Source organism: Pantherophis guttatus, chromosome 1 (genome assembly GCF_059756535.1).
Source record: "Pantherophis guttatus breed Tessera chromosome 1, ASM5975653v1, whole genome shotgun sequence".
Taxonomy (NCBI): Eukaryota; Metazoa; Chordata; class Lepidosauria; order Squamata; family Colubridae; genus Pantherophis; species Pantherophis guttatus.
Window position 1 is genome coordinate 116,048,453 of NC_142063.1, and position 22,664 is coordinate 116,071,116.

General features: G+C 38.0%; 1 protein-coding gene and 1 long non-coding RNA gene across 3 annotated transcripts in view; one reads left to right on the forward strand and one right to left on the reverse strand.

Moving 5' to 3' along the window:
• LOC117667173 (uncharacterized) overlaps positions 1–22,664 on the reverse strand; it is a 125,839-nt gene that overhangs the window by 36,461 nt on the left and 66,714 nt on the right. The window contains exon 3 of one of the 2 annotated variants that reach the window (XR_015731084.1): positions 17,149–17,250. The exons of the other annotated variant lie outside the window; for it this stretch is intronic. This is a non-coding gene — a long non-coding RNA (uncharacterized LOC117667173). The remainder of the gene's footprint in view (positions 1–17,148; positions 17,251–22,664) is intronic. 2 annotated transcript variants of the gene reach the window in all.
• LOC132710756 (olfactory receptor 5AR1-like) lies at positions 17,258–18,280 on the forward strand. Its single transcript, XM_060687831.2, has one exon. It carries the CDS (start codon positions 17,321–17,323, stop codon positions 18,278–18,280), a length of 960 nt encoding a protein of 319 aa, XP_060543814.2. The 5' UTR covers positions 17,258–17,320.

Sequence of the window (22,664 nt, forward strand, 5' to 3'; positions counted from 1 at the left end):
ATGATCTGATTCTGCCATCCTGTGATAAAGGATGACCTTCATTTGTAGAAATTACTGTTGCTAATGCTGCCACCTGTTGTCTCAGAGTCGCTGTAGCTAGACCCTTACTGAAACCTAATTGTAAGAATTTGAGAATGTCTTGAATGGTTGCAGACGTTGGATCTGTATGCACCACTGAGCAAACTTTTTCCAAGTTGCGTTGTAAATACGTATTGTTGCTGGTCGCCTGGCAGCTTGAATAGTATCAATGACATCATTTGGTAATTGATCTTTCATGAGACGTATCCGTTCAAGCGCCAGGCGGTCAACTGGAACCATTCTGGATTTGGATGAAATACGGCTCCTTGACTTAGAAATTTGCTGTTGACTGGCAATTTCCATGGTGTTTCTATTGATCGATCTCTCAGGTCTGCAAACCACTCCCGACGTGGCCAATATGGTGCCATCAAGATTAGATTCACAAGATTAGATTAATTCAAAATTAGTATTTTCTTTGTTGGTGTTAAGTGACTCTTGTCCCAATTGATCGTAAGTCCGTGATCCTGAAGAGATTGTATCACCCTCTGTCTAAATGTGCCTGTTCTAGAGTAGATGACAGGATCAGAATGTCATCTAAATAGCAGACAATTCTCACCGACTTTTCTCTGAGTGTAGCCACCACAGCAGCCATTATTTTCGTAAAGGTACGGGGTGCCGACAATAGTCCAAAAGGCATCGCCCGATATTGGAAATGTTGGTTCACGTAAACAAATCTGAGAAATTGTCTGTGTTCCGGGTGGATTGGAATATGCAGGTATGCTTCCTTCAGATCGATGGACTGCATTAAATCGTTGGAACGTACACATCCCAGGATAGTCCTTAGAGAATGCATCTTGAAACGTCGGTACTTCACATGCAGGTTTAGCTGTTTTAGATTTAGAATTCCGTGCCATCCACCCGAGCTTTTGGGCCCAAGAAATAAGATCGAATAAAATCCTCTGCCCACCTGATCTAGTGGTACTGCCTCTATGGCTTCTATTTCTAGGAGATGTTGTATCTCTAAATCCATAAGAAGTCTTTTGGATGGGAGGGATGGGTAAGGGCATTGTAGATAACAATAAGGGGGATTGGAAATGAACTCCAACTGAAGACCATCTGTCACAGTTCGTACAATCCAATTGTCTGTCGTTGACATCTCCCACTGGTGGTAAAATAGTTGGATCTTTCCACCTTTGGGAGAACTCCTTGCAGAATCATTTTCCCCGACAGAACGAGTGGTAACTTATTCCCCTGAAAGGTCATCTGCCTCCTGTCTGACGCCTCCCTCTATCTCGAAAGGCGGATCTGTCCGACGAATAGTTAAACTGTTGAGATGAAAATCTTGAATAATAGGGGCCTCCTGTCCCCTGCTCAGGTCAAAATGGCTGTCTAGGAAATGGAGAAAAACGACGATCTGCACGTCTATAAGAAGAAGGAAGAACCTTCTTTTTATCTTTTCCTTCCACTAAAATTGAATCCAAAGACTTGCCAAAAGGCATTTGTCCTTGATATGGGGTTGTTGTCAGATGCCATTTCGATTTCATATCTGCACGCCATTGGCATAGCCATAGTAGTTGTCGAGATGTTACTGCAGAAGCGAGCGCTCTAGACGCAAACTTAGCAGCGTCAAGTGACGCATCTGCAGAATACTCGCCGCAATCAATTTAGCCATATCCTGATGAAGATGGCTATCTTGTGGTGGAACTCTGTCTTTGAGTTGTCTTAGCCATACAAGTGAAGCACGATTAAAAAATGAAGCAGAAGTAGCTGCCCGTATAGCCCAGGCAGCCGCTTGGTGAGTTTTCTTCATTGTTAGTTCAGCTCTTTTATCTTCCTGCTTTAATCCATCACCCGCATCTCCAACTAATACTGATGATGAAGTGAGACTGGCTATAGGTTCATCTACTGATGGTAATTGAAGAATAGTATCTAATTCTTGAGCAGCACAATAAAGTTTTTTTTTTATTATTGAAAAAGTTTTTCATAAAATATAAAGTTTTTTATCAAAGTTGTTGGGAGCTGAGAGTGATCCTGGGCGTTCCCAAGGTTTCTGTACCACTTGAGCAAATAAATCAAGGTACGGAACGTAATCACACTCAGCTGTGGGTATTGGAAAAAGATTACTAACCAACTCAGCTGGATTACGAGAAGTAGTGGACTGGTTAAGACCTTGGTCCATATTAGTAGCCACCTTGGCCTTTCAAAGAAGTGACTTAAACATTGTATGTTTAAAAAGGCCTTGAAAGGCTGGTTTTTCTACCTCTTCCCCTTCATCATCAGATAAATCAAAATCATCCAGGTAATCTTCTCCTGAATCTATCATGTCAGTATGACCCTCCGTATGTATGGGAAATTGATACTCAGGTCTAACTGTTTGACTCTGTATATTAGCATTTGCTGTCCTAACAGCATTTGGTAAAGGTAGAGTCGTATGTTGTAGACCCGCCTGAAATATTTTGTTAAAGGTCTGTGCCAAAAAGGCCTGAAATTCCATGTTTTGTCCAGATAAGGGATTTTCCTCCCCCCTAATACCAGCTGAGGTTGGTGTGAATGTAGCCTCTGGAATTGTTTGAGGCAAGCTATGAGATACAGAAACAGAGGGAACATTTCTTTGCAAATTAAATTCCTCAAAATTCTGTTCTATTAACCTTAGTTCTCCCGAGGTTTGTGAATTATTTTCCCTATGATCATATAGTGGCTGAAATTGAACCACACTTATCTCATCTTCCTCAATCTGGTTTAATGTTTGCACTGTGCGCTTAGCCTTATCGAATTGTCGCTCCAGTGCATTATGTCTGCGTTGATCCAGCTTGGACACTTTGGCAGACCTTTCTTTTTGAATGGATTCAGGATGGTGAGCATGAACTATAGCTTTGGTTTTACCCTTCCTAGCCCTCTGTGGCTTAGGGGATGGGGCCCTGGAAGGGGAATAAGTCTGTTCAATATCTGAAGGTTATGGTTCCTCTGCCATTATAAATACAGTAACCCCCTTTAATGAAACAGTTAAATAAAATTTGATACTTTCCTGACCTCGATACTTTGTTATATAACAGGCAATAGACAGGAGGCAGGACATCAGCAACCCTCTGTTGGCAACTGTCACTTCTCCTCCACTAGCCTCAGCCACTGTGTGAGGGCTTGGTGGGTAAAGGTAGAAGGCAACAATCAGAATTAACTGCCGTTTGACTCAGAATGGCAGTTGGCTCAACGGTTGAAAATGGCGGCGCTATAAATAGCTTCAGAATCTCTCCATCTGAGCTGCCTGTAAGCGCTGAGTGTAATGCGCTTTAAATCGCCGCTTTAATTCTTAACTTTAAAATATCCTCCTGTCTCAAGAGTATGCCAGCAAGGCAGGAACTCACAAGCCACTGCTGTAATAAGGGTTACTCGATCGAGGGCGGTTCTACTGGTGTACTGGATAACCAGCTCCTCAATCGTGTCAATCAGCTGTAAGGAGGAAACGCCATTTCCTTAAAGGCGCTAATTCAATCTGTTAAATGCCGCGGCCAGCGTCCCAGCCGGGAAACGCCTGTTCGCGCCTCTTCAATTAAAGCACAGATCGTAGCCCTCAGCCTACCACTCCTTAAAATTAACAATTTTAACTAAATAGTCGCTAAATTATACAAGACACAAAGCACTCAAGTCTAGTCACCAGCGACTGAGTGAAAAGACTGACCATGCGCAGAAGGAGGAGACGGAACCAAGCTGTGGAGGAAAATTTGATTGGCACTCAGTCTGGCTAATGGCGAAGAGGAAATCCCAATGAGTTGAGTGTCGGAACAACGAGGAGGAAAAACCTCCTAACAGTGAGGACAATTAACCAGTGGAACAACTTGCCTACAGAAGTTGTAGGTGCACATCACTGGAAGTTTTTAGGAAGTGATTGGTATAGGGTCTCCTGCTTGAGCAGGAGGTTGGACTAGAAGATCTCCAAAGTCCCTTCCAGCTCTATTCTGATTGAAGTTGACTACCTCTGGTTGTGTTTTTACTGTGCTAATAAGTTTTACTTAAGTCCAGACCTTTGTCTAGATGTCAGGGTTCTAGGTAACATACCCACAGCAAACAAAACTCTGAGGCAGGTAGATTCCTCATAGAATAATTTTGTTGGATAGGCCTGTGCTTCTGATTTGATAGCTTTTCAGATTATCCATGGAACAATAGTCTTCATGTGTAACTATTTTCCAAAACATCAAAAGGCAAGACAAGAAACCATGGATGAAAAGTAACCAAGGAGAGAAGCAATTAAGAACTATGAAGAAATTTCCTAATAGTGAGAACAATCAATCCATGGAATAGCTTCCATTCACAAGATATGTGTGCTCCATCACTAGAGACTTTCAAAAAGGCCTAGGCAGCCATTTGTCTAAAATTGTATTGGGTCTCCTGCTAAAGAAGGGGTTGGACTAGAAGACTTCCAAGTCCCTTCCAACTCTATTATTCTATGTTCTATGTCCATGTACCTCCAGTCCACTTCCAGCTATTCAATAACCAAAACAAAAGGGCTTCTATGTTTTACATGGTCATGATCCCCATGGTTAATCTCTGATCTACAGTCTGAGGAAGAAGGAGGTAAAAAATGAGAATATCGCCAGATTAAATTATCTTCAATAACTATAGACATACTCTGTAAATTACTAAGGAGGGTCCAAATTTGCTCTCATCCTGCCTACCGGACATTCCAGGTTCCACTATCTCTTTGCTCTCTATGAAAGAGCCCTCCTTCTTGGAACTCCTGATTATATTTCACCACATCATGTCATACTTAAATACTTAATACTTAATTCTCCTTTGATTGTAATTTTTAATCCAACCTGGGTCTCTCTAATATCCAACATTCAAAGGCCCTCCTGTCAGGCCTGCCCCAGCAAGGTCCCTAGGAAAGAAAGACCTTCGACTCAATTTGGTTGAAGTGATAGGTTCTTAAGGATTAGTTGTTGCAGCAAAAGCAAGGCTAGATCTGAGATTCCCACACAAAATGTTACATTTTCCCCTCTTTCCCCAGCCCTCTGCCCTTGACCTCTGTCCAGTGATGCTGTTTCGATCTTTGGGGAACACCTTGGATGTTTGGTGCCACTTGGTGCAATTTCACATTTTTTTCCCAGGTTAGGTGTCCTTGAATACCAAAACAGGCTGTTTCTCACACTTCTTGTTTCCATCAAACCTACCAATCCCCCCCCCCTCTCTACTCTCTACATTCCGATTGCCCCCTTCCATTTACTGTATGATAGGATGCTGGCAAAGCACAGAGCTGAAGATGGCATATATGACAGCCCCACCCTATCACCTTTTCAAAAGATTTCAAAATTATTTTCCCATAGGAAAGGGTCTTATAATTAATTCCAAAGTCTTGTTTCAAATCCATCTGGATCCTTAGTCCATTAGTAATATTCCAAAATCAAGGAAGAAGCAGGAATAAGAGTCACAAGTTGGAAAGCCAACAGTCGTCTCTAACAAAAACTACAAACAAAGCTGCTACCTAATGTGTCTTTTGACAACTGGCTGTAATCACTCATGCCTTTGACAAGTGTGGAGTCTCACTGAGGATCAGAATTCTGCTCACCTCTGTAGATGTCTAGACTAGGAGCTTGGGGATTGTGACTCATCATCTGACTGTTCCAGCTACACAGGATATGCCTGTGGTTGATCAGTCTTAATTGAACACTAGCTTATTGGATCCTGAGGCTGACAGTCCTAAAATACAGGGTCATCTGCAAGAACATTGTCAGACTGCAGGTCAGAGTCATGTTCTGAATTGTGGCTCATAACACTTGTATTTAAAACTTCTATCACTAATGACTGAGAAAAATTCATATGGTTCTGTAAAATGTGTTGATCCAAAATATTCGCAATAGGTGAAAAGCAGTGAACAAGCAACTTTTAAAAGTAATTAGAAAGTGAAATATGTAGAAATAATTAGAAAAGAAAATATGCAAATTCTTGTAGATGTAATTTCAGTAGAAACCCTTTTCACCTCCATGATTCATAAAACTATATGTTTGGGTTGCCTGATCTTCATTAGGGTTAGGGTTAGAGTAGGATTGGATTAGATTGACAAGATTCTGTAGGGACTTCCGGTTGGCACCGCCGGTGTTGTGGATGGTCTCTCCAGACCGCCAGCCCTGCAATCTCGTTAAAGCCACTTTGACAGCATTAAGCGGCTGTCTGGCGGCTTGAAAACTAGAAGATGGCACCTTTGTTGTGGGTGTGAAAGTGAAAGTTAGAAACGAAAGTGCTTATTGAGAACTTTGCACTCTGAGAGTGGATTTAAGCTGCTGGGAATTGAGAGCTTGTGGAGAAAAGACTATTTTACTTGACAAACTATAAATTACAAACTTTTGAAAATTGTTCAAGGGATTTTGCGGCTGTGAAAGGAAAAAAGACTTTTAAAATAAAGATGGCTTCTAAACAAGTTAAGCCAGGAGTTTCTAAAAGTGGAGGAGGTTCTCCAGTAATGTCAGTAGTGACACAGAAAGCACAACTTCTGGCTGATTCACAGAGCCAGGAGGCTTCTTTTAATGAACTTAAAGAATTTATAAAAGAAGCCATGAATAATCAAACTGCAGCTATGAATAACCAAACAATAATTATGGAAGGGAAATTAAAAAACACAGTTTGGACGGCAAAAGATTTCTATGTTAATGTTTTAAAGGCTGGACATCCACCTTCACGGGGGGTGGGGCAGAAAGAAAATGGAGATGTTACAACAAGAGAAAGATGGAAAGCAGATACAAAATTATGCTGAAGCTGCAGCTGGAGGAATTATCATGGAAGAAGATTTAGAGCAATTGGGGGGCCCACCCCCAACTTTGGAACCACTCAAGAAGACAGAGGAACCAAGAGAACAACAACTGACACGAGCAACCTACAAACGTCAAGAACAACAATTAAAAGTGCAACAATCTCAACACTCATCTCAAGAAGTTAAAAAAACAGAAGCAGTGGGAGGGGCAAGGCTGAAGAGTAAGATGGAGGAGGATATTCAGCTGATGCTTTTGAAGCTTCGAAGGGACAAAGATGGCAACTAAATTCCTATCCTGGAATGTTAATGGTTTAAATTCACCACAAAAAACAAAGAAAGTATTTCACTACTTGAAACAATTTAAGAATGATCTTTTGCAAGAGAAGATTATTAGATTATTAGATCAAAAATATTTGATAAATTCAAGATTAGGTACACATTTTGTGGCATCAGCACCAGAGAAGAAAAATGGGCTAGTTATATATGTAAAGAAAGGACTACCAGCTAATTTAATTGAGGCAGATACTCAAGGAAGATATATTGCAATTGAATTACTAACTCAGAGTGGAAAGATGCTTTTAATTGGAATATATGCACCTAATCAACAACAGGACAAATTTTATAAATTTCTACACACTAAAATAATACAATGGGATTATAAATCCTTTATACTAATGGGTGACTGGAATGGAGTAATAGATACACAGAAAGATAAAAAAAAGTTTATCAAAGACCTCAATACGTGCGAAATTATCTAAAAAAAATTTTTATTGAAAAAGTTTTCAAATACAAGGAGGATATAAAGTCAATTAAAGATGTTGTTGAAGAAAAGCATGATGAAGTAAGAGATGACATTGTTCTAGCAGTCTCAGAATTGGCAAAACTCCCTTTTCAGCTGGATGAGAGAGTAGAAGAAATCAATGAAGCCAATCTGAATTTGGAAAATAAAGTAGGAGACATTATGACTAAAACAGAGAAGGTGGATGATGAATTGGTTATGTTACAATATAGATCTATGGAATTTGCCTTGAGACTGAGAGGGCTGAAAGAGAATAGCCGGGAAAATTTAAAGGATATTTGTGCAGAAGCTATGGCAGGGTTAATCCAAGAAAGTCCAGAAGATGTGGCAATCCGAATTGATAAAATCTACAGGGTTAACTCTTGGGTGGCAAGACAAAGGCAGTTACCAAGAGATGTGGTGATCTATTTTACAACCAGGAGGATCAGAAATGATATCTTACAAGCTTCCTACAAGAATAAGGTTCAAGTGACTGGACAAGAAGTGGTGGTTTTGAAAGAGATCCCCCCCAAAATGTTAAGAAGCAGAAAGGACTTTGGCTTTTTGGTAAATGAACTGAGAAACCAACAAGTGCAGTACAGATGGGATGTTCCAACTGGTTTAATAGTGAATTAACTTTTTACTCTAAGATTCCTCCAATTAAAACTATCACAAGAAAGGATGAAAATGCAACCACTTATCTGCAGGATCTGGGGTATTGAAATGCATGAGGGATATTATCCTCTAAATACTGACCTTTACTTACTAGAAATATTATTGATATTATAACATCCCCTTTTAACCATACATTTCAAAAAAGAGGAAAAAAAAGAAAAAAAAGAGAAAGAGAAAAGATTCTACTATGACATTATATGATGACTTCTAATTTAACATATTTTTATAACCCCCAATTTAACAATAATCTGCCCTTTTTCTCCTCTTTCAAACTTTTATCTATATATTATTTTACAACATTTCAAAACCACCTTCCGCTTTAAAAATATATAGTAAATCCTGCTTTAACATTTAATCTTTTGTGTATATTAATATAACATTTTAAAGCGGCCCGCCCCATAAATCCTAATTTAACATTTATTCAACTCTGTCCATTTCCTCCACTCCCCTAAATATATCACTTAAACATCCCTTTTCTTAAACTAATCAGTCTGTAAACTAGCTTATTCACCCACTTTCCTACAAAATTGCCATACACAACAATTCTTAATATCTTGAATCACTACCCACTCTGCTTAAATATATATATACGTATATATTCCAATATATCTAAATAGAAAAGAAAAGACAATGACTTTAAGTTTATAGTCCATATAATATCTTCTTTGAAGTCTTTCCGCTGGATTATTAAGACCATCATCCATAATAGGGTAACATAGCTTCCTGATGCAACAGTTTGTTCAAAATCTTCAATCATATCTGCCCCCATCAGTAGTAAATATCCTCATATATATATAAAAGTAAAAGCAACCACCCGAGTGATATTATAGTTATATTCAATATAGTTGTAATTGTGGCTTTCATCAGGATTATTGATTCCCATCATCCTAGTGGGTAACAACCAGATCTTCTGCATGCCCCAACGTAACTCTCTTGCCTTGTAACTCAAGATAGTTATAATATATTTATCAGTACAAAAAAAAAAATCCAAAGTAGATGATTCATGTCCAACAGTTTAAGGCTCTTTTCACATCCCAAAATTACGGCAATGCAGAGGTCTGTCACTGTCCTCAGGATAATATTAACCAATACTTCGCCTCCACTATCTTTTCACATATTCATACATTTTTTAAAGTCACTGGCTTCACTGTTGCTTGGTTTAGAAATTTCTATTTTTGTACGACCTATTTCTTTTTTTCTTTTCTTTTTGTGGGTTTAATTTCCATCCTGGTTTCCTTTCTACAGATTGTATATCAACTAATCGGTTTTCATTCTGCTTTATAGGTTGATCTTGTTGGTTTTGTTTTTGTATCTCGTGTTTCTTTTTTGCCCCTTGTATATCATCTGGTTGGTATCCATACTTGTCTTTGACTTGATAAGTCATCACGTTAGAGTCAGATGGCACTTCTCTCAAATTTGTAAATAATCCGGCTGGGGTATCTAAAACATCCAAAGGCAATTTATCTGGTACAGTCTCTGTAATTCGATATTTTCCCTTTATTTCCAACTCCTTCTGCTTATCCTGTATTGTACCTAAAGATGTTAAATTCATTTTCAAAATGTTTTGATAAAATTCTTCCGCTCTTTCAACAGTATTTAACTGGTATCTTTCTCCTTGATATCTCAATATAATACCAACTGGGACGTCCCACCTAAATGGAATATTTCTTTTTTTTAACTCAGTCACCAAAAAACCAAATTTCTTCCTTTCCGTTAATATCTTAGGTGGGAGTTCTTTGTAAATCCAAATCTTTCTTCCATACAATTGCAAATTAGAATTGAAGGAATTTTGCACAATGTTATTCCTAATTTCTTTATCTGTAAAATAAATCACCACATCTCTAGGCAATTGCCTTTGCTTTGCAATCCAGGAGTTTATTCTGTAAACTCTGTCAATCCTACAAAACACTTCCTCAGGTTGAACCTTTAAAATCCCAGCTAGAATTTCAGAAGATGTTTTCCTTAAATCATCTCTGTTATTTTCCTGCAAACCTCTCAGTCTTATCGCATATTCAGTGAAATTATATTGTACCATTAAAACCTCTCTTTCAATCCTCTGTTGCAAATTTTCTACATTGCCAGTCTTTTGATCAGCCTCCATTTTAGGTTTTTCTTCTGAGCTATTATCTTGAATATTTATCAAATCATTTTCAATTTTTTGAATTCTATTGTCCAAATTATCTTGAGTTTCTTCCATTTTAGACTCTAGTAACTTAGTATTTGCATCCAACTGTATCATAAATTCTGAAAAGCCATTAGCCATTTTTAAAATTTTTCGCTCCAAAAAATCAAACTTAGATTTCACCAATTCTTTAATTTCCTGCTTACATTTTTCAAGGTGCTGATTCACAATCTCATCCCTTCTTACAATCTCCTCTAAGAGAAATTCTATTATATTAAAATCAGGTTTCTGAGACTGGAGACTTAAAACTTGTTCCTTTAGCTTGTTAGTGGGGGAATCCCCCCCCCCACTACTTGTTTGTCTGACTTTATAAGTCTCAGTGCCATGTTTCCGCCCAGGCAAGCTTTGTAAAAAAAAAAAAAAAAAGACTTCTTTCCAACCAGAAGCAATATCCGATCCCCAGGAAAAAAAAAGAGAGAAAAAGAACACGGGAGCGAAGTTTTGTCTACAATTGTAGCCAGTGGTATTTATTCCGCTACATTGTAATAATAGAGAACGGAAGGACTTTCCCTTTCAGCCTCTTCTCAAGCCTCGGCAGACGCCATTTTAAAAGTCCTTTTTTTTTTCCTCTTTCCTTTCCCCTTTTCTCTTGAATAGTTTTTATAAAATAAGTAAAATACTTGCGATTCTGTATCACAGGTCCAGCTCACATTTTCTTTAATCAATCTGTTAAATTCGCAGGCTTGCTCTTGTCGCCTGGCTCTGCATATAGCAGAGGTCTCCCAAAGCCCGGAGCAGCGGCTGGGGATATGGGGAAGCTCATCCGCTCCGTCCCAAAAGTAAAAGAAAAACTTTTGGGACTATGCAGAGAGTTCTACCCACCCCAGCCAGCTCTATCTCCGTTTCCTCATGGAAACAGAGTTTTTTCGAGCCGCCATTCCGTTGTGAAGGCGGCTCTAACAGGCAGTGGAAGCTGACGATCCCGAAGGAGCATCTGGCGGCGGCCAGCAGCAAACCGGAAGTCCTAAATTTTTTTTTGATATGATGGAAAATATGGAACTGAGATATATTTGGAGAGAACGGAATGCTGAGGAAAGAGAGTTTACATTTTTTTCAATAGACATCAATCCTTTTCCAGGATTGATTTTATACTAATCACAAATGATTTTTTTTCTAGGGTGAAGAAGACGAAGATATGTCCAAGAATTTTAACTGATCATAGTCTGGTCTGGGTGGAATTGGAACAGGAGAGGGGGGAAAGGAGGTCTTGGAGGTTAAATGAAAATTTATTTAGATATGAAGAAAATGTGAATGAGCTTAAAAAACAAATGAAAGAATTTTTTGCTATTAACAAGCATAAGGGTACTTCTATGGAAATGGTATGGGATGCAAGTAAGGCCTACATGAGGGGAGCTTTAATACATATGAATAATAAACATAGATTAAAACAACAAAAGAAGCAGAAAGAGATAGAGGAAGAAATAAAAAAGAAAGAACAATTACTTATAATTAATCCAGGAGATAAGAAATTAAAAGAAACAATAAATATATTACGAGAGCAATTCAATATGTTAATGGCTGATCAAGTGGCAACTAGTTTACAATATACTAAACACAATACATTCTGTAATGCTAATAAACCAGGCAGGTGGTTGGCTTATGTGTTGAGGAAAAAACAGAAATCACGAGTTATTGGTAAGATAGAATTTAGAGGTAAGGAAGTTTATCAACAGAATATGATCAAAAAAGCTTTTTTAGAATTTTACACAAAGCTATATTTATTTTTTATTTATTTTATTTTATATCCGATTTATATACCGCCCTTCTCCCTGAGGACTCAGGGCAGTGTACAGCCAAATAAAAACATAAACTACAAATATTAAAAACTATTAAAAGGATATATATAAATTTGGCCCCATAATTAAAACAATAACAAACCAATTAAAAACATTTAAAAGAGTTAAGCCAGCCCGGCTTGCTGAAAAAAGAAAGTTTTAAGGGCACGGCGGAAGGCATCGAGGTCTTGGATTCTCCTTATCTCTGGGGGCAGTTGGTTCCAGAGGGTGGGTGCCCCCACAGAGAAGGCCCTCCCCCTGGGAGTCACCAGCCTACATTGTTTGGCTGATGGCACCACAAGGAGGCCCTCTCTGTGGGAGCGCACAGGTCAATGGGAGGCCGTCGGTAGCAGCAGGTGGCCTCGAAGATATCTAGGTCCTATGCCATGGAGCGCTTTAAAGGTGATAACCAACACCTTGATGCGCACCCGGTAGACCACTGGGAGCCAGTGCAGCTCACGCAGGAGAGGTGTTGTATGGGAGTGCCATGCAGCTCCCGTAACTACCCGTGCGGCCGCATTCTGGACCAGTTGGAGCCTCCGGGTGCCCCTCAAGGGGAGCCCCATGTAGAGAGTGTTACAGTAGTCCAGGCAAGAGGTGACAAGGGCATGAGTGACTATGCGCAGGGCATCCCGATCAAGAAAGGGCCGCAACTGGCGTATCAGGTGAACCTGACCAAAAGTCCCCCTGGCAACAGCCGTCAGATGTTCCTCCAAGGACAGCTGCGTATCCAGAAGGACACCCAGATTGCGGGCCCTCTCTGAGGGGGCCAGTGATTCAATACAAGGTATAGATATAGATAGATACCTAAAAGAAGAGAATATTCCTGAATTAATGTTAGAACAGAGGGAAGAATTGAATCAGCCAATAACCTCTGAGATTATTGCAGCAATTAAACAGTTAAAAATAGGTAAAGCTCCGGGAACAGATGGATTAACAGCTGTTTATTACAAGAATTTACAGTCTGAAATGGTAGAACCGCTTAGAGTTTTATTTTGTAAAATTCAATCAGGGGGAGGAGTCCCACCCTCTTGGAGAACAGGTTTTGTTTCATTGATCCCGAAAGAAGATCAAAACTGTGCCAAACCTGAAAATTTTAGGTCAATATCACTTTTGAACACTGATTACAAAGTCTTTGCCAAGATATTAGCGAATAGATTAATGCCAGTTATGCAACAAACAATTCATAATGAACAATCAGGGCTTATAAAAGGGAGGCAAATGAAATATAATGTTAGACAAATTGTAAATCTATTGGAATATTTGGAAAAAAACAACCAAGTCCCTGCAGCGTTCATATTTTTGGATGCAGAGAAGGCATTTGATCAATTGAATTGGCAATTTTTGTTTAAGATAATAGAAAAAATGCATTTCGGACAGTATTTTACACAATCAATTAGAGCAATATATCAGGAACAAACAGCACAAATAATAGTTAATGGAAGTTTAACAGAAGCTTTTAAAATTGAGAAAGGAACAAGGCAGGGTTGCCCTTTGTCTCCATTGCTGTTTATTTTAACTTTAGAAGTTTTGTTGAATAAGATACGTGATTCTGATAAAATAAAAGGAATTGTAATTAGACAGCAAGATTATAGATTAAGAGCGTTTGCAGAAGACTTGGTTGTTACTTTATCTCAACCTATAGAATCGGCTCCACATATGTTGGACATAATAGGTCAATATGGTAAGGTATTTGGATTTAAAGTAAATCAACATAAGACAAAGATGATAACTAAAAATATGTCCATATCTCAAAGAGAAGACTTAGGAAGAATAATGGGGTTTGAAATAGTTAAAAAGGTTAAATATCTAGGAGTATATATTGCAGCCTCAAATATGAAATTATTCAAGAACAATTATGAAGTTCTTTGGCAAAAAGTGCAGAAAGAAATGGAAAATTGGAAAAAGTTACAACTATCTCTACTGGGAAGAATAGCAGTAATAAAAATGAATGTATTGCCCAGGTTCCTATTTTTGTTTCAAATGATATCAGTGCTTAAGAAAGATGGAAATTTGAGGGAGTGGCAGAAAGGAGTTAATACTTTTATTTGGGGTGGGAAGAAACCAAGAGTGAAATTGAAAATTATACAGGACGTACGTGAGAGAGGAGGTCTTAAAATGCCTAATTTAAGATTGTACTATGAAGCAGCTGTTTTATCGCAAATTAGTGACTAGTTTAATTTAACTGAAGAGAGAATGTTAAACATAGAAGGTTATGATTTGTTATATGGATGGCATGCTTACTTGTTATATGAAAAAAAAGTGGATAAGGTGTTTAGGGGCCACATACTTAGAAATGCTTTGCTGTGGGTTTGGAAAAAGTACCAATATAAGTTAAATTACAAGATACCTATATGGGTAAACCCCAGACGTGCAATAGAAAATATAAGTATAGAACAGAAACAGGAAGTGATTACTTATAAAGAGCTTCTTTTTATGGAAAGGGGTAAATTGTAAAAATTGCAAATTTAAATGTATTGAAAGAAGAAGGGATAATCTATACTTGGTTTCAGTATGGTCAGCTTCAAGCTAGATGGAGGGAAGATCAAAAAATTGGTGTTATGCAAAATGAGGAAAACCTGGTAAAACAGGTTAGAGATCAAAGTCAAATGCATATTAAAAGGTTGTATAATGCACTACTGGAAATAGATTCAGAAACGGAATTGGTTAAGGATTGCATAATAAAATGGGCACAAAACTTTCAGGAACCAGTGATGATAGAAACATGGGAAAAGATTTGGGTCAGAAATGTTAAATTTACATAAGCACAAAACCTGAGAGAAAATTTTTATAAAATGTTTTATAGATGGCATTTAGATCTAAAAAATTATCATGTATGTACCCGAATTTGCAAGCTAAATGTTGGAGATGTGAATGTGATGATGCAACTTATTATCATATATGGTGGACTTGTAAGAAGATCAAGGCATTTTGGATAAAAATTTGGTGGGTGATGCAGAACATCCTGAAAAAAAAGGTTGAAATTTACTCCTCAATTGTTTTTATTGGGTATAACTACGGATTGTACAGATTAGAGACTAAACTGATTTTAAACTTAATATCAGCAGCTAGGCTGTTGGTAGTGCAATACTGGAAGAAGGACTCTTTGCCTACTATTGAAGAATGGACATTGAAAGTAGTGAATTTAGCGGAAATGGCGAAAATTTCAGCGTATTTGAAGGACTATACACAAGAAAAATACATATCGGAATGGAGAAGATGAATTGATTATATTCAAAATAAGTATCAGACAAGACAATATCAAATAGCTTATGAATGAATGTTAAACTCTAGAAGTATTATGTTATCCATAGTGGAGTTAAGGTTTCGGGGGGGATTTGGTAATTTAAGAATAGTTAGGTTAATTTAGTTTATGATTGTTAATTGAAATACCCTGTATTTTGCTCTGGGAAGTCGGGGGGGGGGGCTGGGATGGGAAGGGGGGAAGGGATGTAGGGGTGGTTGGGAGGGAAAAAGGGTGGGGGGAATATTGGGGGGGATTTTCTTTGTAAAACTTTTTAATAAAAAAAGATTCTGTCTATGTGATGTCAGCAAATAAAAAAATGAATTTTGGTTGGATTGTTCAGTGTCGTTCTTGGGCTGGATCTGAACATTGTTGAGTTGTGGATTGGGACTCAAGGTGTTATTTACTTAATGATAGTCTCCAATTAAAACTATTGCAAAAAAGCATGAAAACGCAACCACTTATCTCCAGGATCTGGGGTACTGAAGTACATAAGAGACAATATCCCAAGTGATATGAAAAGACATTTAAGAACTCTGTCCCTGTTTACCAGTTTTATCATAGCAAAGAAGCCACTGACTCAATTCCAGGTATGTTTGCTAATTCACAAAAAGATTTATATTAGTGTTGAACTTAGTCTTTACAAACAGCATGTTTATATTAATTATAATAATAATAATCCACATGGAAAATGTTACTGAGAAATTTCTAAACCATAATAAAATCAGAGACAATCTTAGTTTTAGAATTTCAATGGATTTATAATGGTTTGTATTTTTTAGATATTAAAGCCTTCTTAAGACTTGATTCCAGATGAATCATTTTGCTGTAAGAAAAGTAAAAATGCATTGGTTGCAAGGATCCCTTCAACAGAGTCCCATGATGTAGAGAAAGCCTCAAAAAATAAGAATTAATGCAAATCAATTTCTGATACTTCCTGACTAGTATCAGAAAAAAGGCAAGAGACACCCTAGGTACATAAAGCTGGGAAATGTGGAGAAAAAATTATGTAAAAGCAAAGACATGGGCTTTTTCACCATAAAAGGACATGAAATTCCATATTGCTAGAATACTGAGAATAATGGAAATCAAGAATGTATGGCTAGTTGAACTTGAAATCTAGAACCCAAACAAACAAAACTGATAAATGAATGGTTTGGGAATGTCATGTACTCTACTACTGCCAACTAACTATCTACCATCTGAAGGTAGAATTGGCACAAATGGAACCTGAAACAAGAAATCTGGAGCTTACAAATCAAATCCATTCTAGAATATATTGCACAGTTTCCAAACAGGTGGAAGAGGGAGAATTATGATTGCCAGCGAATAATTAAAATTTGACACATACTTTTACAGCAACATACTGTACCTACTGTAGCAATATATTAATCTGCATCCTTAATTGAAACAGCAGATGAAGTAAATATACTACAATTTTCTATATATTCTCAAAACAGGAGATCTAGAGCTCTCAAATCATCCCCCTTTCTAGAATATATTGCCCGATTTTGGAATGTGAGTAAGAGGAGGATTATGGCTGCTAGCAGAACATAAATTCATAAATATTTGAAACATACTTATATAGCAACATATTACTCTAGCAATATATTAATCTGCATTCTTCCCTTAACTGAAAAGAGGAAATGAAGCAGGTATATTAGAATCTTATACATATATTCAAAGACTACATTTTTGCACAATAAGCAAATTCCATCTAGCAAATATGTTGTATACTGAATTAAGTTAGTAGTGTCGTCCCAATCCCTCTTGAAAAAAATCCAAATTCTTGTTGCATGAAGAAAGGAACAAGGATGAAGTAATATAATTTTCTTTTTCCTAACAAGAGATCAGAAAGACATTTCAGGATCAGCAAATCACCTGAACCAATCCATCTACTCAGGAAATCATGGATAAAGGAAATGGTTCTGCCTTTTCTGAATTCATACTTCAGGGATTCACAGACAATCCGAAAATGCAGCTTGTTCTTTTTACGGTCTTCCTATTTGTTTATATCATCACTGTATTAGGGAATCTGGGGATGATTCTCTTGATTTGCACTAAACCCCAGCTTCACAAACCCATGTATTACTTCCTGGCCAACCTCTCCTTTGTTGATCTCTGCTGTGCCTCAACCATTGCTCTTAAAATGCTAATTGACTTATTAAGTGAAAGTAAAAGGATTTCTTACAGTGGCTGTGTTACACAGCTCTTTGTATTTGATATCTTTGCAGATGCAGAGTGCCTTTTGTTGGCTCTGATGGCCTATGACAGGTATGTGGCCATCTGCAATCCACTCCTCTATCCAACTGTAATGTCCAAAAAGGCCTGCCAACAAATGATCACTATTGCGTACTTTACAGGCCTGCTAGATTCAATGATACAAACTTCGTCCACATTCCGGCTATCTTTCTGTAGCTCCAACGTTATCAATCATTTCTTCTGTGATGAGCCTCCACTCCTAATGCTCTCCTGTTCCGACACACATATTAGTGAGATTGTGTTATTTACCTTTTTTGGTTTTGTTGAAGCAAGTTGCATTGGGATGATTCTTGTATCCTATTTTTACATTTTGGCTACAATCTTAAGAATGCATTCTGCTGAGGGTAAGCACAAAGCATTTTCCACCTGTGCTTCTCACCTGACAGCTGTTGGGCTATACCACGGGACAATACTCTTCATGTACTTTCGGCCCAGCTCCAGCTACTCCATGGATCAAGACAAATGGGCTTCTATGTTCTACACAGTCGTGATCCCCATGCTCAACCCTCTGATCTACAGCCTGAGGAACAAGGAGGTGAAAGATGCTATGTCAAAATCTCTTGGCCATATATGGGTTTGGAAAGAGAGAAACTTTGTTTTACAATGACTTCAAAGGGTGGCCATTTGATGGGGGTTCATACAGAAGATCTATCTAGAAGGCATGGCAAAATCTGATTGGGGATATGTGCATTTTTTTTTTATTGAAAAGTTTTATAGGAAATACAAACATTTTCTCCCCCCCTTCCCCCCTCACCCCCTCCCTCCCCCCTTACCCTCCCACCCATCCCCCCCCCCAGACTTCCCAGAACAAGCACAGGGTATAGCATTCACAAACATAAAACTAAATTATGCTAACAAATTATTGACTTCAAATTCTCTCTAGGTCTTTAACTCCTTATAGCTCAAAACCCTATAAACATAAACTAAAGATTGAAAATGTTTCATTCATAAGCTAAATAAATCTTCTTAGTCTGATACTTGTTTTGAATATAGTCGATCCATCTTCTCCATTCCGATATATATATCTTTCATTTGAATGGTCTTTAAGATATGATGAAATTTTGCCATCTCTGCCAAATGCACGACTTTTAGTGTCCATTCCTCAATAGTAGGTGGATCTTCCTTCTTCCAATATTGTGCCACCAGTAACCAGGCAGCAGTTATTAAATTCAAAACCAACTTAGTCTCTATTACAGTACAATCCGTAACTATTCCCAACAAAAAAAACTGTGGTGTAAATTTAATCTTTTTCTTTAAAATATTTTGAATAATCCACCACACCATATACTGTCTGGAATAAGCTCTCCCCGGAGATACGGAGGATCCCAGATCTGCGCACCTTCCGCTGCGCTGTGAAGACTTTTTTATTCCACCAGGCGGGCTTGGCCTAATCTTTTCCCTCTTTTTAATATGTAAATTTTAATCTGTTTTTAAATTATTGGGGTGTTTTAATTTGTCTGGGCCAAAATTGTTTAATTCGATTTTATCTGGTTTTTAAATTTTTTGTATTTATGTATTTTATTGTTTGGCTGTTCACCGCCCTGAGTCCTTCGGGAGTAGGGTGGTATACAAATCAAATAAATAAATAAATAAATAAATAAATAAATAAATAAATAATAATAATAATAATAATAATAATAATAACAACAACAACAACAACAACAACAACAACAACAACAACAACATTGCAATACCTGGTGATGCACGAATTGAAGATAAGCAGCAAGAAAAAATCACAAAGTACCGGGACTTACAAATTGAAGTTGAGCGACTGTGGAAAAAGAAATCGTGTGTTGTCCCGATTGTAATTGGAGCCCTCGGAGCAATACCCAAAGGGCTACCCCGCTATTTAGAAATCCTAAATTTGCCGGACTTGAACATTTTGACTCTACAAAAAACCACCTTACTCGGAACAGCTTACATCCTCCGACGATACCTTAACAGTTCCTAGGTCCTTGGTTAGGACTCGAGCTGCTGAGCTATTAACCAGCCTCAAAGGCTGTGAATCTCACTAAAGATTAACCAATAAATAATAATAAAAAATAATAATATTTTTATCCAAAAAGCCTTAATTTTTTTACATGTCCACCATATATGAAAATACGTAGCATCTTCACACTCACATCGCCAACACTTAGGTTGTAAGTTTGAATACATACAGGCTAGGTTTTTTGGATCTAAATGCCATCTATAAACCATTTTATAAAAGTTCTCTCTTAAGTTTTGGGCTTGTGTAAATCTTACATTTCTAACCCATATCTTTTCCCATGTTTCCATCATTATAGGTTCTCCAATATTTTGTGCCCATTTTATCATACAGTCCTTGACTAGCTCTGTTTCTGAGTCTATTTCCACTAACACATTATACAACCTTTTTATATGCATTTGACTTTTGTCTCTTATTTGTTTTATCAAATTCTCATCCTGCTGCATAATACCCATTTTTTTGATCTTCTCTCCATCTGGCCTGCAGCTGCCCATACTGAAACCAAGTTCTAATTATTCCTTCTTCTCTTAATTGCTCCATAGATTTTAATTGTAGTCTAACTCCTTCTTTATAAAGGAGTTCCTTGTATGTAGTCTTATCCTGCTTTTGCTCCAAATTTATATTTTCTATCGCGTGTCTGGGTACTGTCCATATTGGTAACTTATCGTTTAATTTGTATTGATACTTTTTCCAGACACGCAATAGGGCATTTCTTAATGTATGACTTTTAAACATCTTATCTACTTTCTTATCATACAATAAATAGGCATGCCAGCCATAGACCAGACCATATCCTTCAATATTTAATATCCTTTCCTCCGTTAAGTTAATCCAGTCAGTAATTGCTGAGAGGGCAGCGGCTTCGTAGTACAATCTTAAATTGGGCATTTTAAGACCTCCTCTTTCTCGTGTATCTTGCATTATCTTTTGATTTACTCACGGTTTCTTTCCTGCCCAAACAAATTTATTTATGCCCTTCTGCCATTCCTCCAAATTTTCATCTTTTTTAAGTGTAGGTATCATTTGAAATAGAAATAAAAACCTTGGTAAAACATTCATTTTTACTACGGCTATCCTTCCCAGCAAAGACAGTTATAATTTTTTCCAATTTTCCATCTCTTTCTGTATTTTTTGCCATAAAGCAGTGGTTCTCAACCTTCTTAATGCCGCGACCCTTTAATACAGTTCCTCATGTTGTGGTGACCCCCAACCAGGGGTGGGTTCTAAATTTTTTTATTACGGGTTCTGTGGGCGTGGCTTATTTTGTGGGCATGGCTTGGAGGTCATGTGACTGGGTGGGCGTGGCTAGCTGGTCATGTGACCGGGTGGCCATGGCTATGTGTATAGGGACTACTCAGAGGGCTGAAAAAAGTCATTTCTGACAGGTCCTCGCACTTTTGACTGGTCCTCACACTTATGACCATCCTCACATTTATGCCCGTGCAGCATTCTTAACAACCATGTCACTCATTTCACAACTGCTTCTCTTCACCATGGTGACAAGATAGGGCAAAAACATAAAATGTGAGGACAGTCGTAAGTTCGAGGACTGGTCAAAAGTGCAAGGACCAGTCAAAAATAACTTTTTCAGCCCTCTGAGTAGTCCATATGCACAAAAGGACTCCACTTTCATCCCCCCCCCCAACATCTGGGCCAATGCCTCTGACATCATTTCTTTCAAATTATCTTGTTTGTTCTCCTTCATCCCTCTTATTCTTAATGCAAATTCCATATCTCTGTATTGAATCATTGTTACATCAGCTTCAGTCCTCTCAATTTTATTCTGAGTCTCTCCTAATTTATTATCCAGAATTTCCGTAGATTGTTTAATTTCTTCAACTTTATCATCCAATATTTCAATATTATCTGCCAGACCTTTAAATGCAAGTAATATGTCTTCCCTAATTTGCTGATTCCGAACTAAAATCTCCTCTGAAACAGCTTGTATTTTTTCATTAGTTTCATTAATTTTTTCATTAGTTTCATTAATTTTTTCATTAGTTTCATTAATTTTTTCATTAATCACAGTGGTGAGTTTATTCTGCGTGGCTATTAGGGCTTCTTGTATCATTTCAAACGTTAAGGTCTGTGGATCTGTTGGGGGGGGCAGAGGCTTGCTTTTTAAAAGTGTGAGCTGGGGAGCTTCCAGCGCTCCCAGTTCCTTTAATAGAAACAGTCTTTACAGGTTTTGAGGCCATTTTCAGTTTGAATTAATCTTTATATTTTAATCAGAAGCCAAAAGGAAAAGTCCATCAAAGTCAAAGATTTTCCCCAGTCTTAAATTGATGCCTTAAAATCCTCTTTCTCTCATTACAAAAGTTCTTTTCAGGCAAGAGGCTACCAGTGAAACTTCCCTTTAACTTTCACTTTCCACGCCCTTTCCAGCCTCAATCACCATTTTGATGCAAATTTACTAAATTGTTACTTCCGAAGGAGGCAATAAACATTGGAGTTAAGTTTGAATACTTGCAGTCTGACTTCTCCTGGCTTGTTCTGCCTGCAGCAATTTAGGATGTTGGAAATCCCCTCATTTGTTATTGGCAGAATTGGTCGTGGCTTCTTGCTCTGCTAATTAGCAGAGTCGTCCCAGGTCCGGAGCAGATTGACAGGCTTCTAGGGAGCTGTCGCCCTTCGCGCCCCAGAATTTCTCCTAGGGCACTTGGGGGGGCTCTACCTCCACCTGTCGGCTCTCCTCTCTCCCCTTTGCCCGGGGGGAAGGGTTTCAAGCCTCCAGACAGCTGTTTTTCTGCTGTTCTGGAGGCTTTTATGGTGCCAGGGATCAGGCGCTCACGGAGGAGCGTCTACAAGGCACACAGAGTCAACCGGAAGTCAAGGATATGTGCATTTTTAAAGGGTATGGCCCTAGACAAATTTAATAGGCAACTTAATAATAATCCCTACCACTTTAAAAAAATGCAAGAATATGGGAGGATTTGGACTGCCAAATTGGGAATTATACTACTAGGCAATAGAATTGACATGGATGAAAGAATGGATCGAATTA

What these genes read in the sequence shown, in the direction of transcription:
- LOC132710756 (XM_060687831.2), top strand. Translation starts at nt 17,321, where the DNA reads ATGGATAAAGGAAATGGTTCTGCCTTTTCTGAATTCATACTTCAGGGA.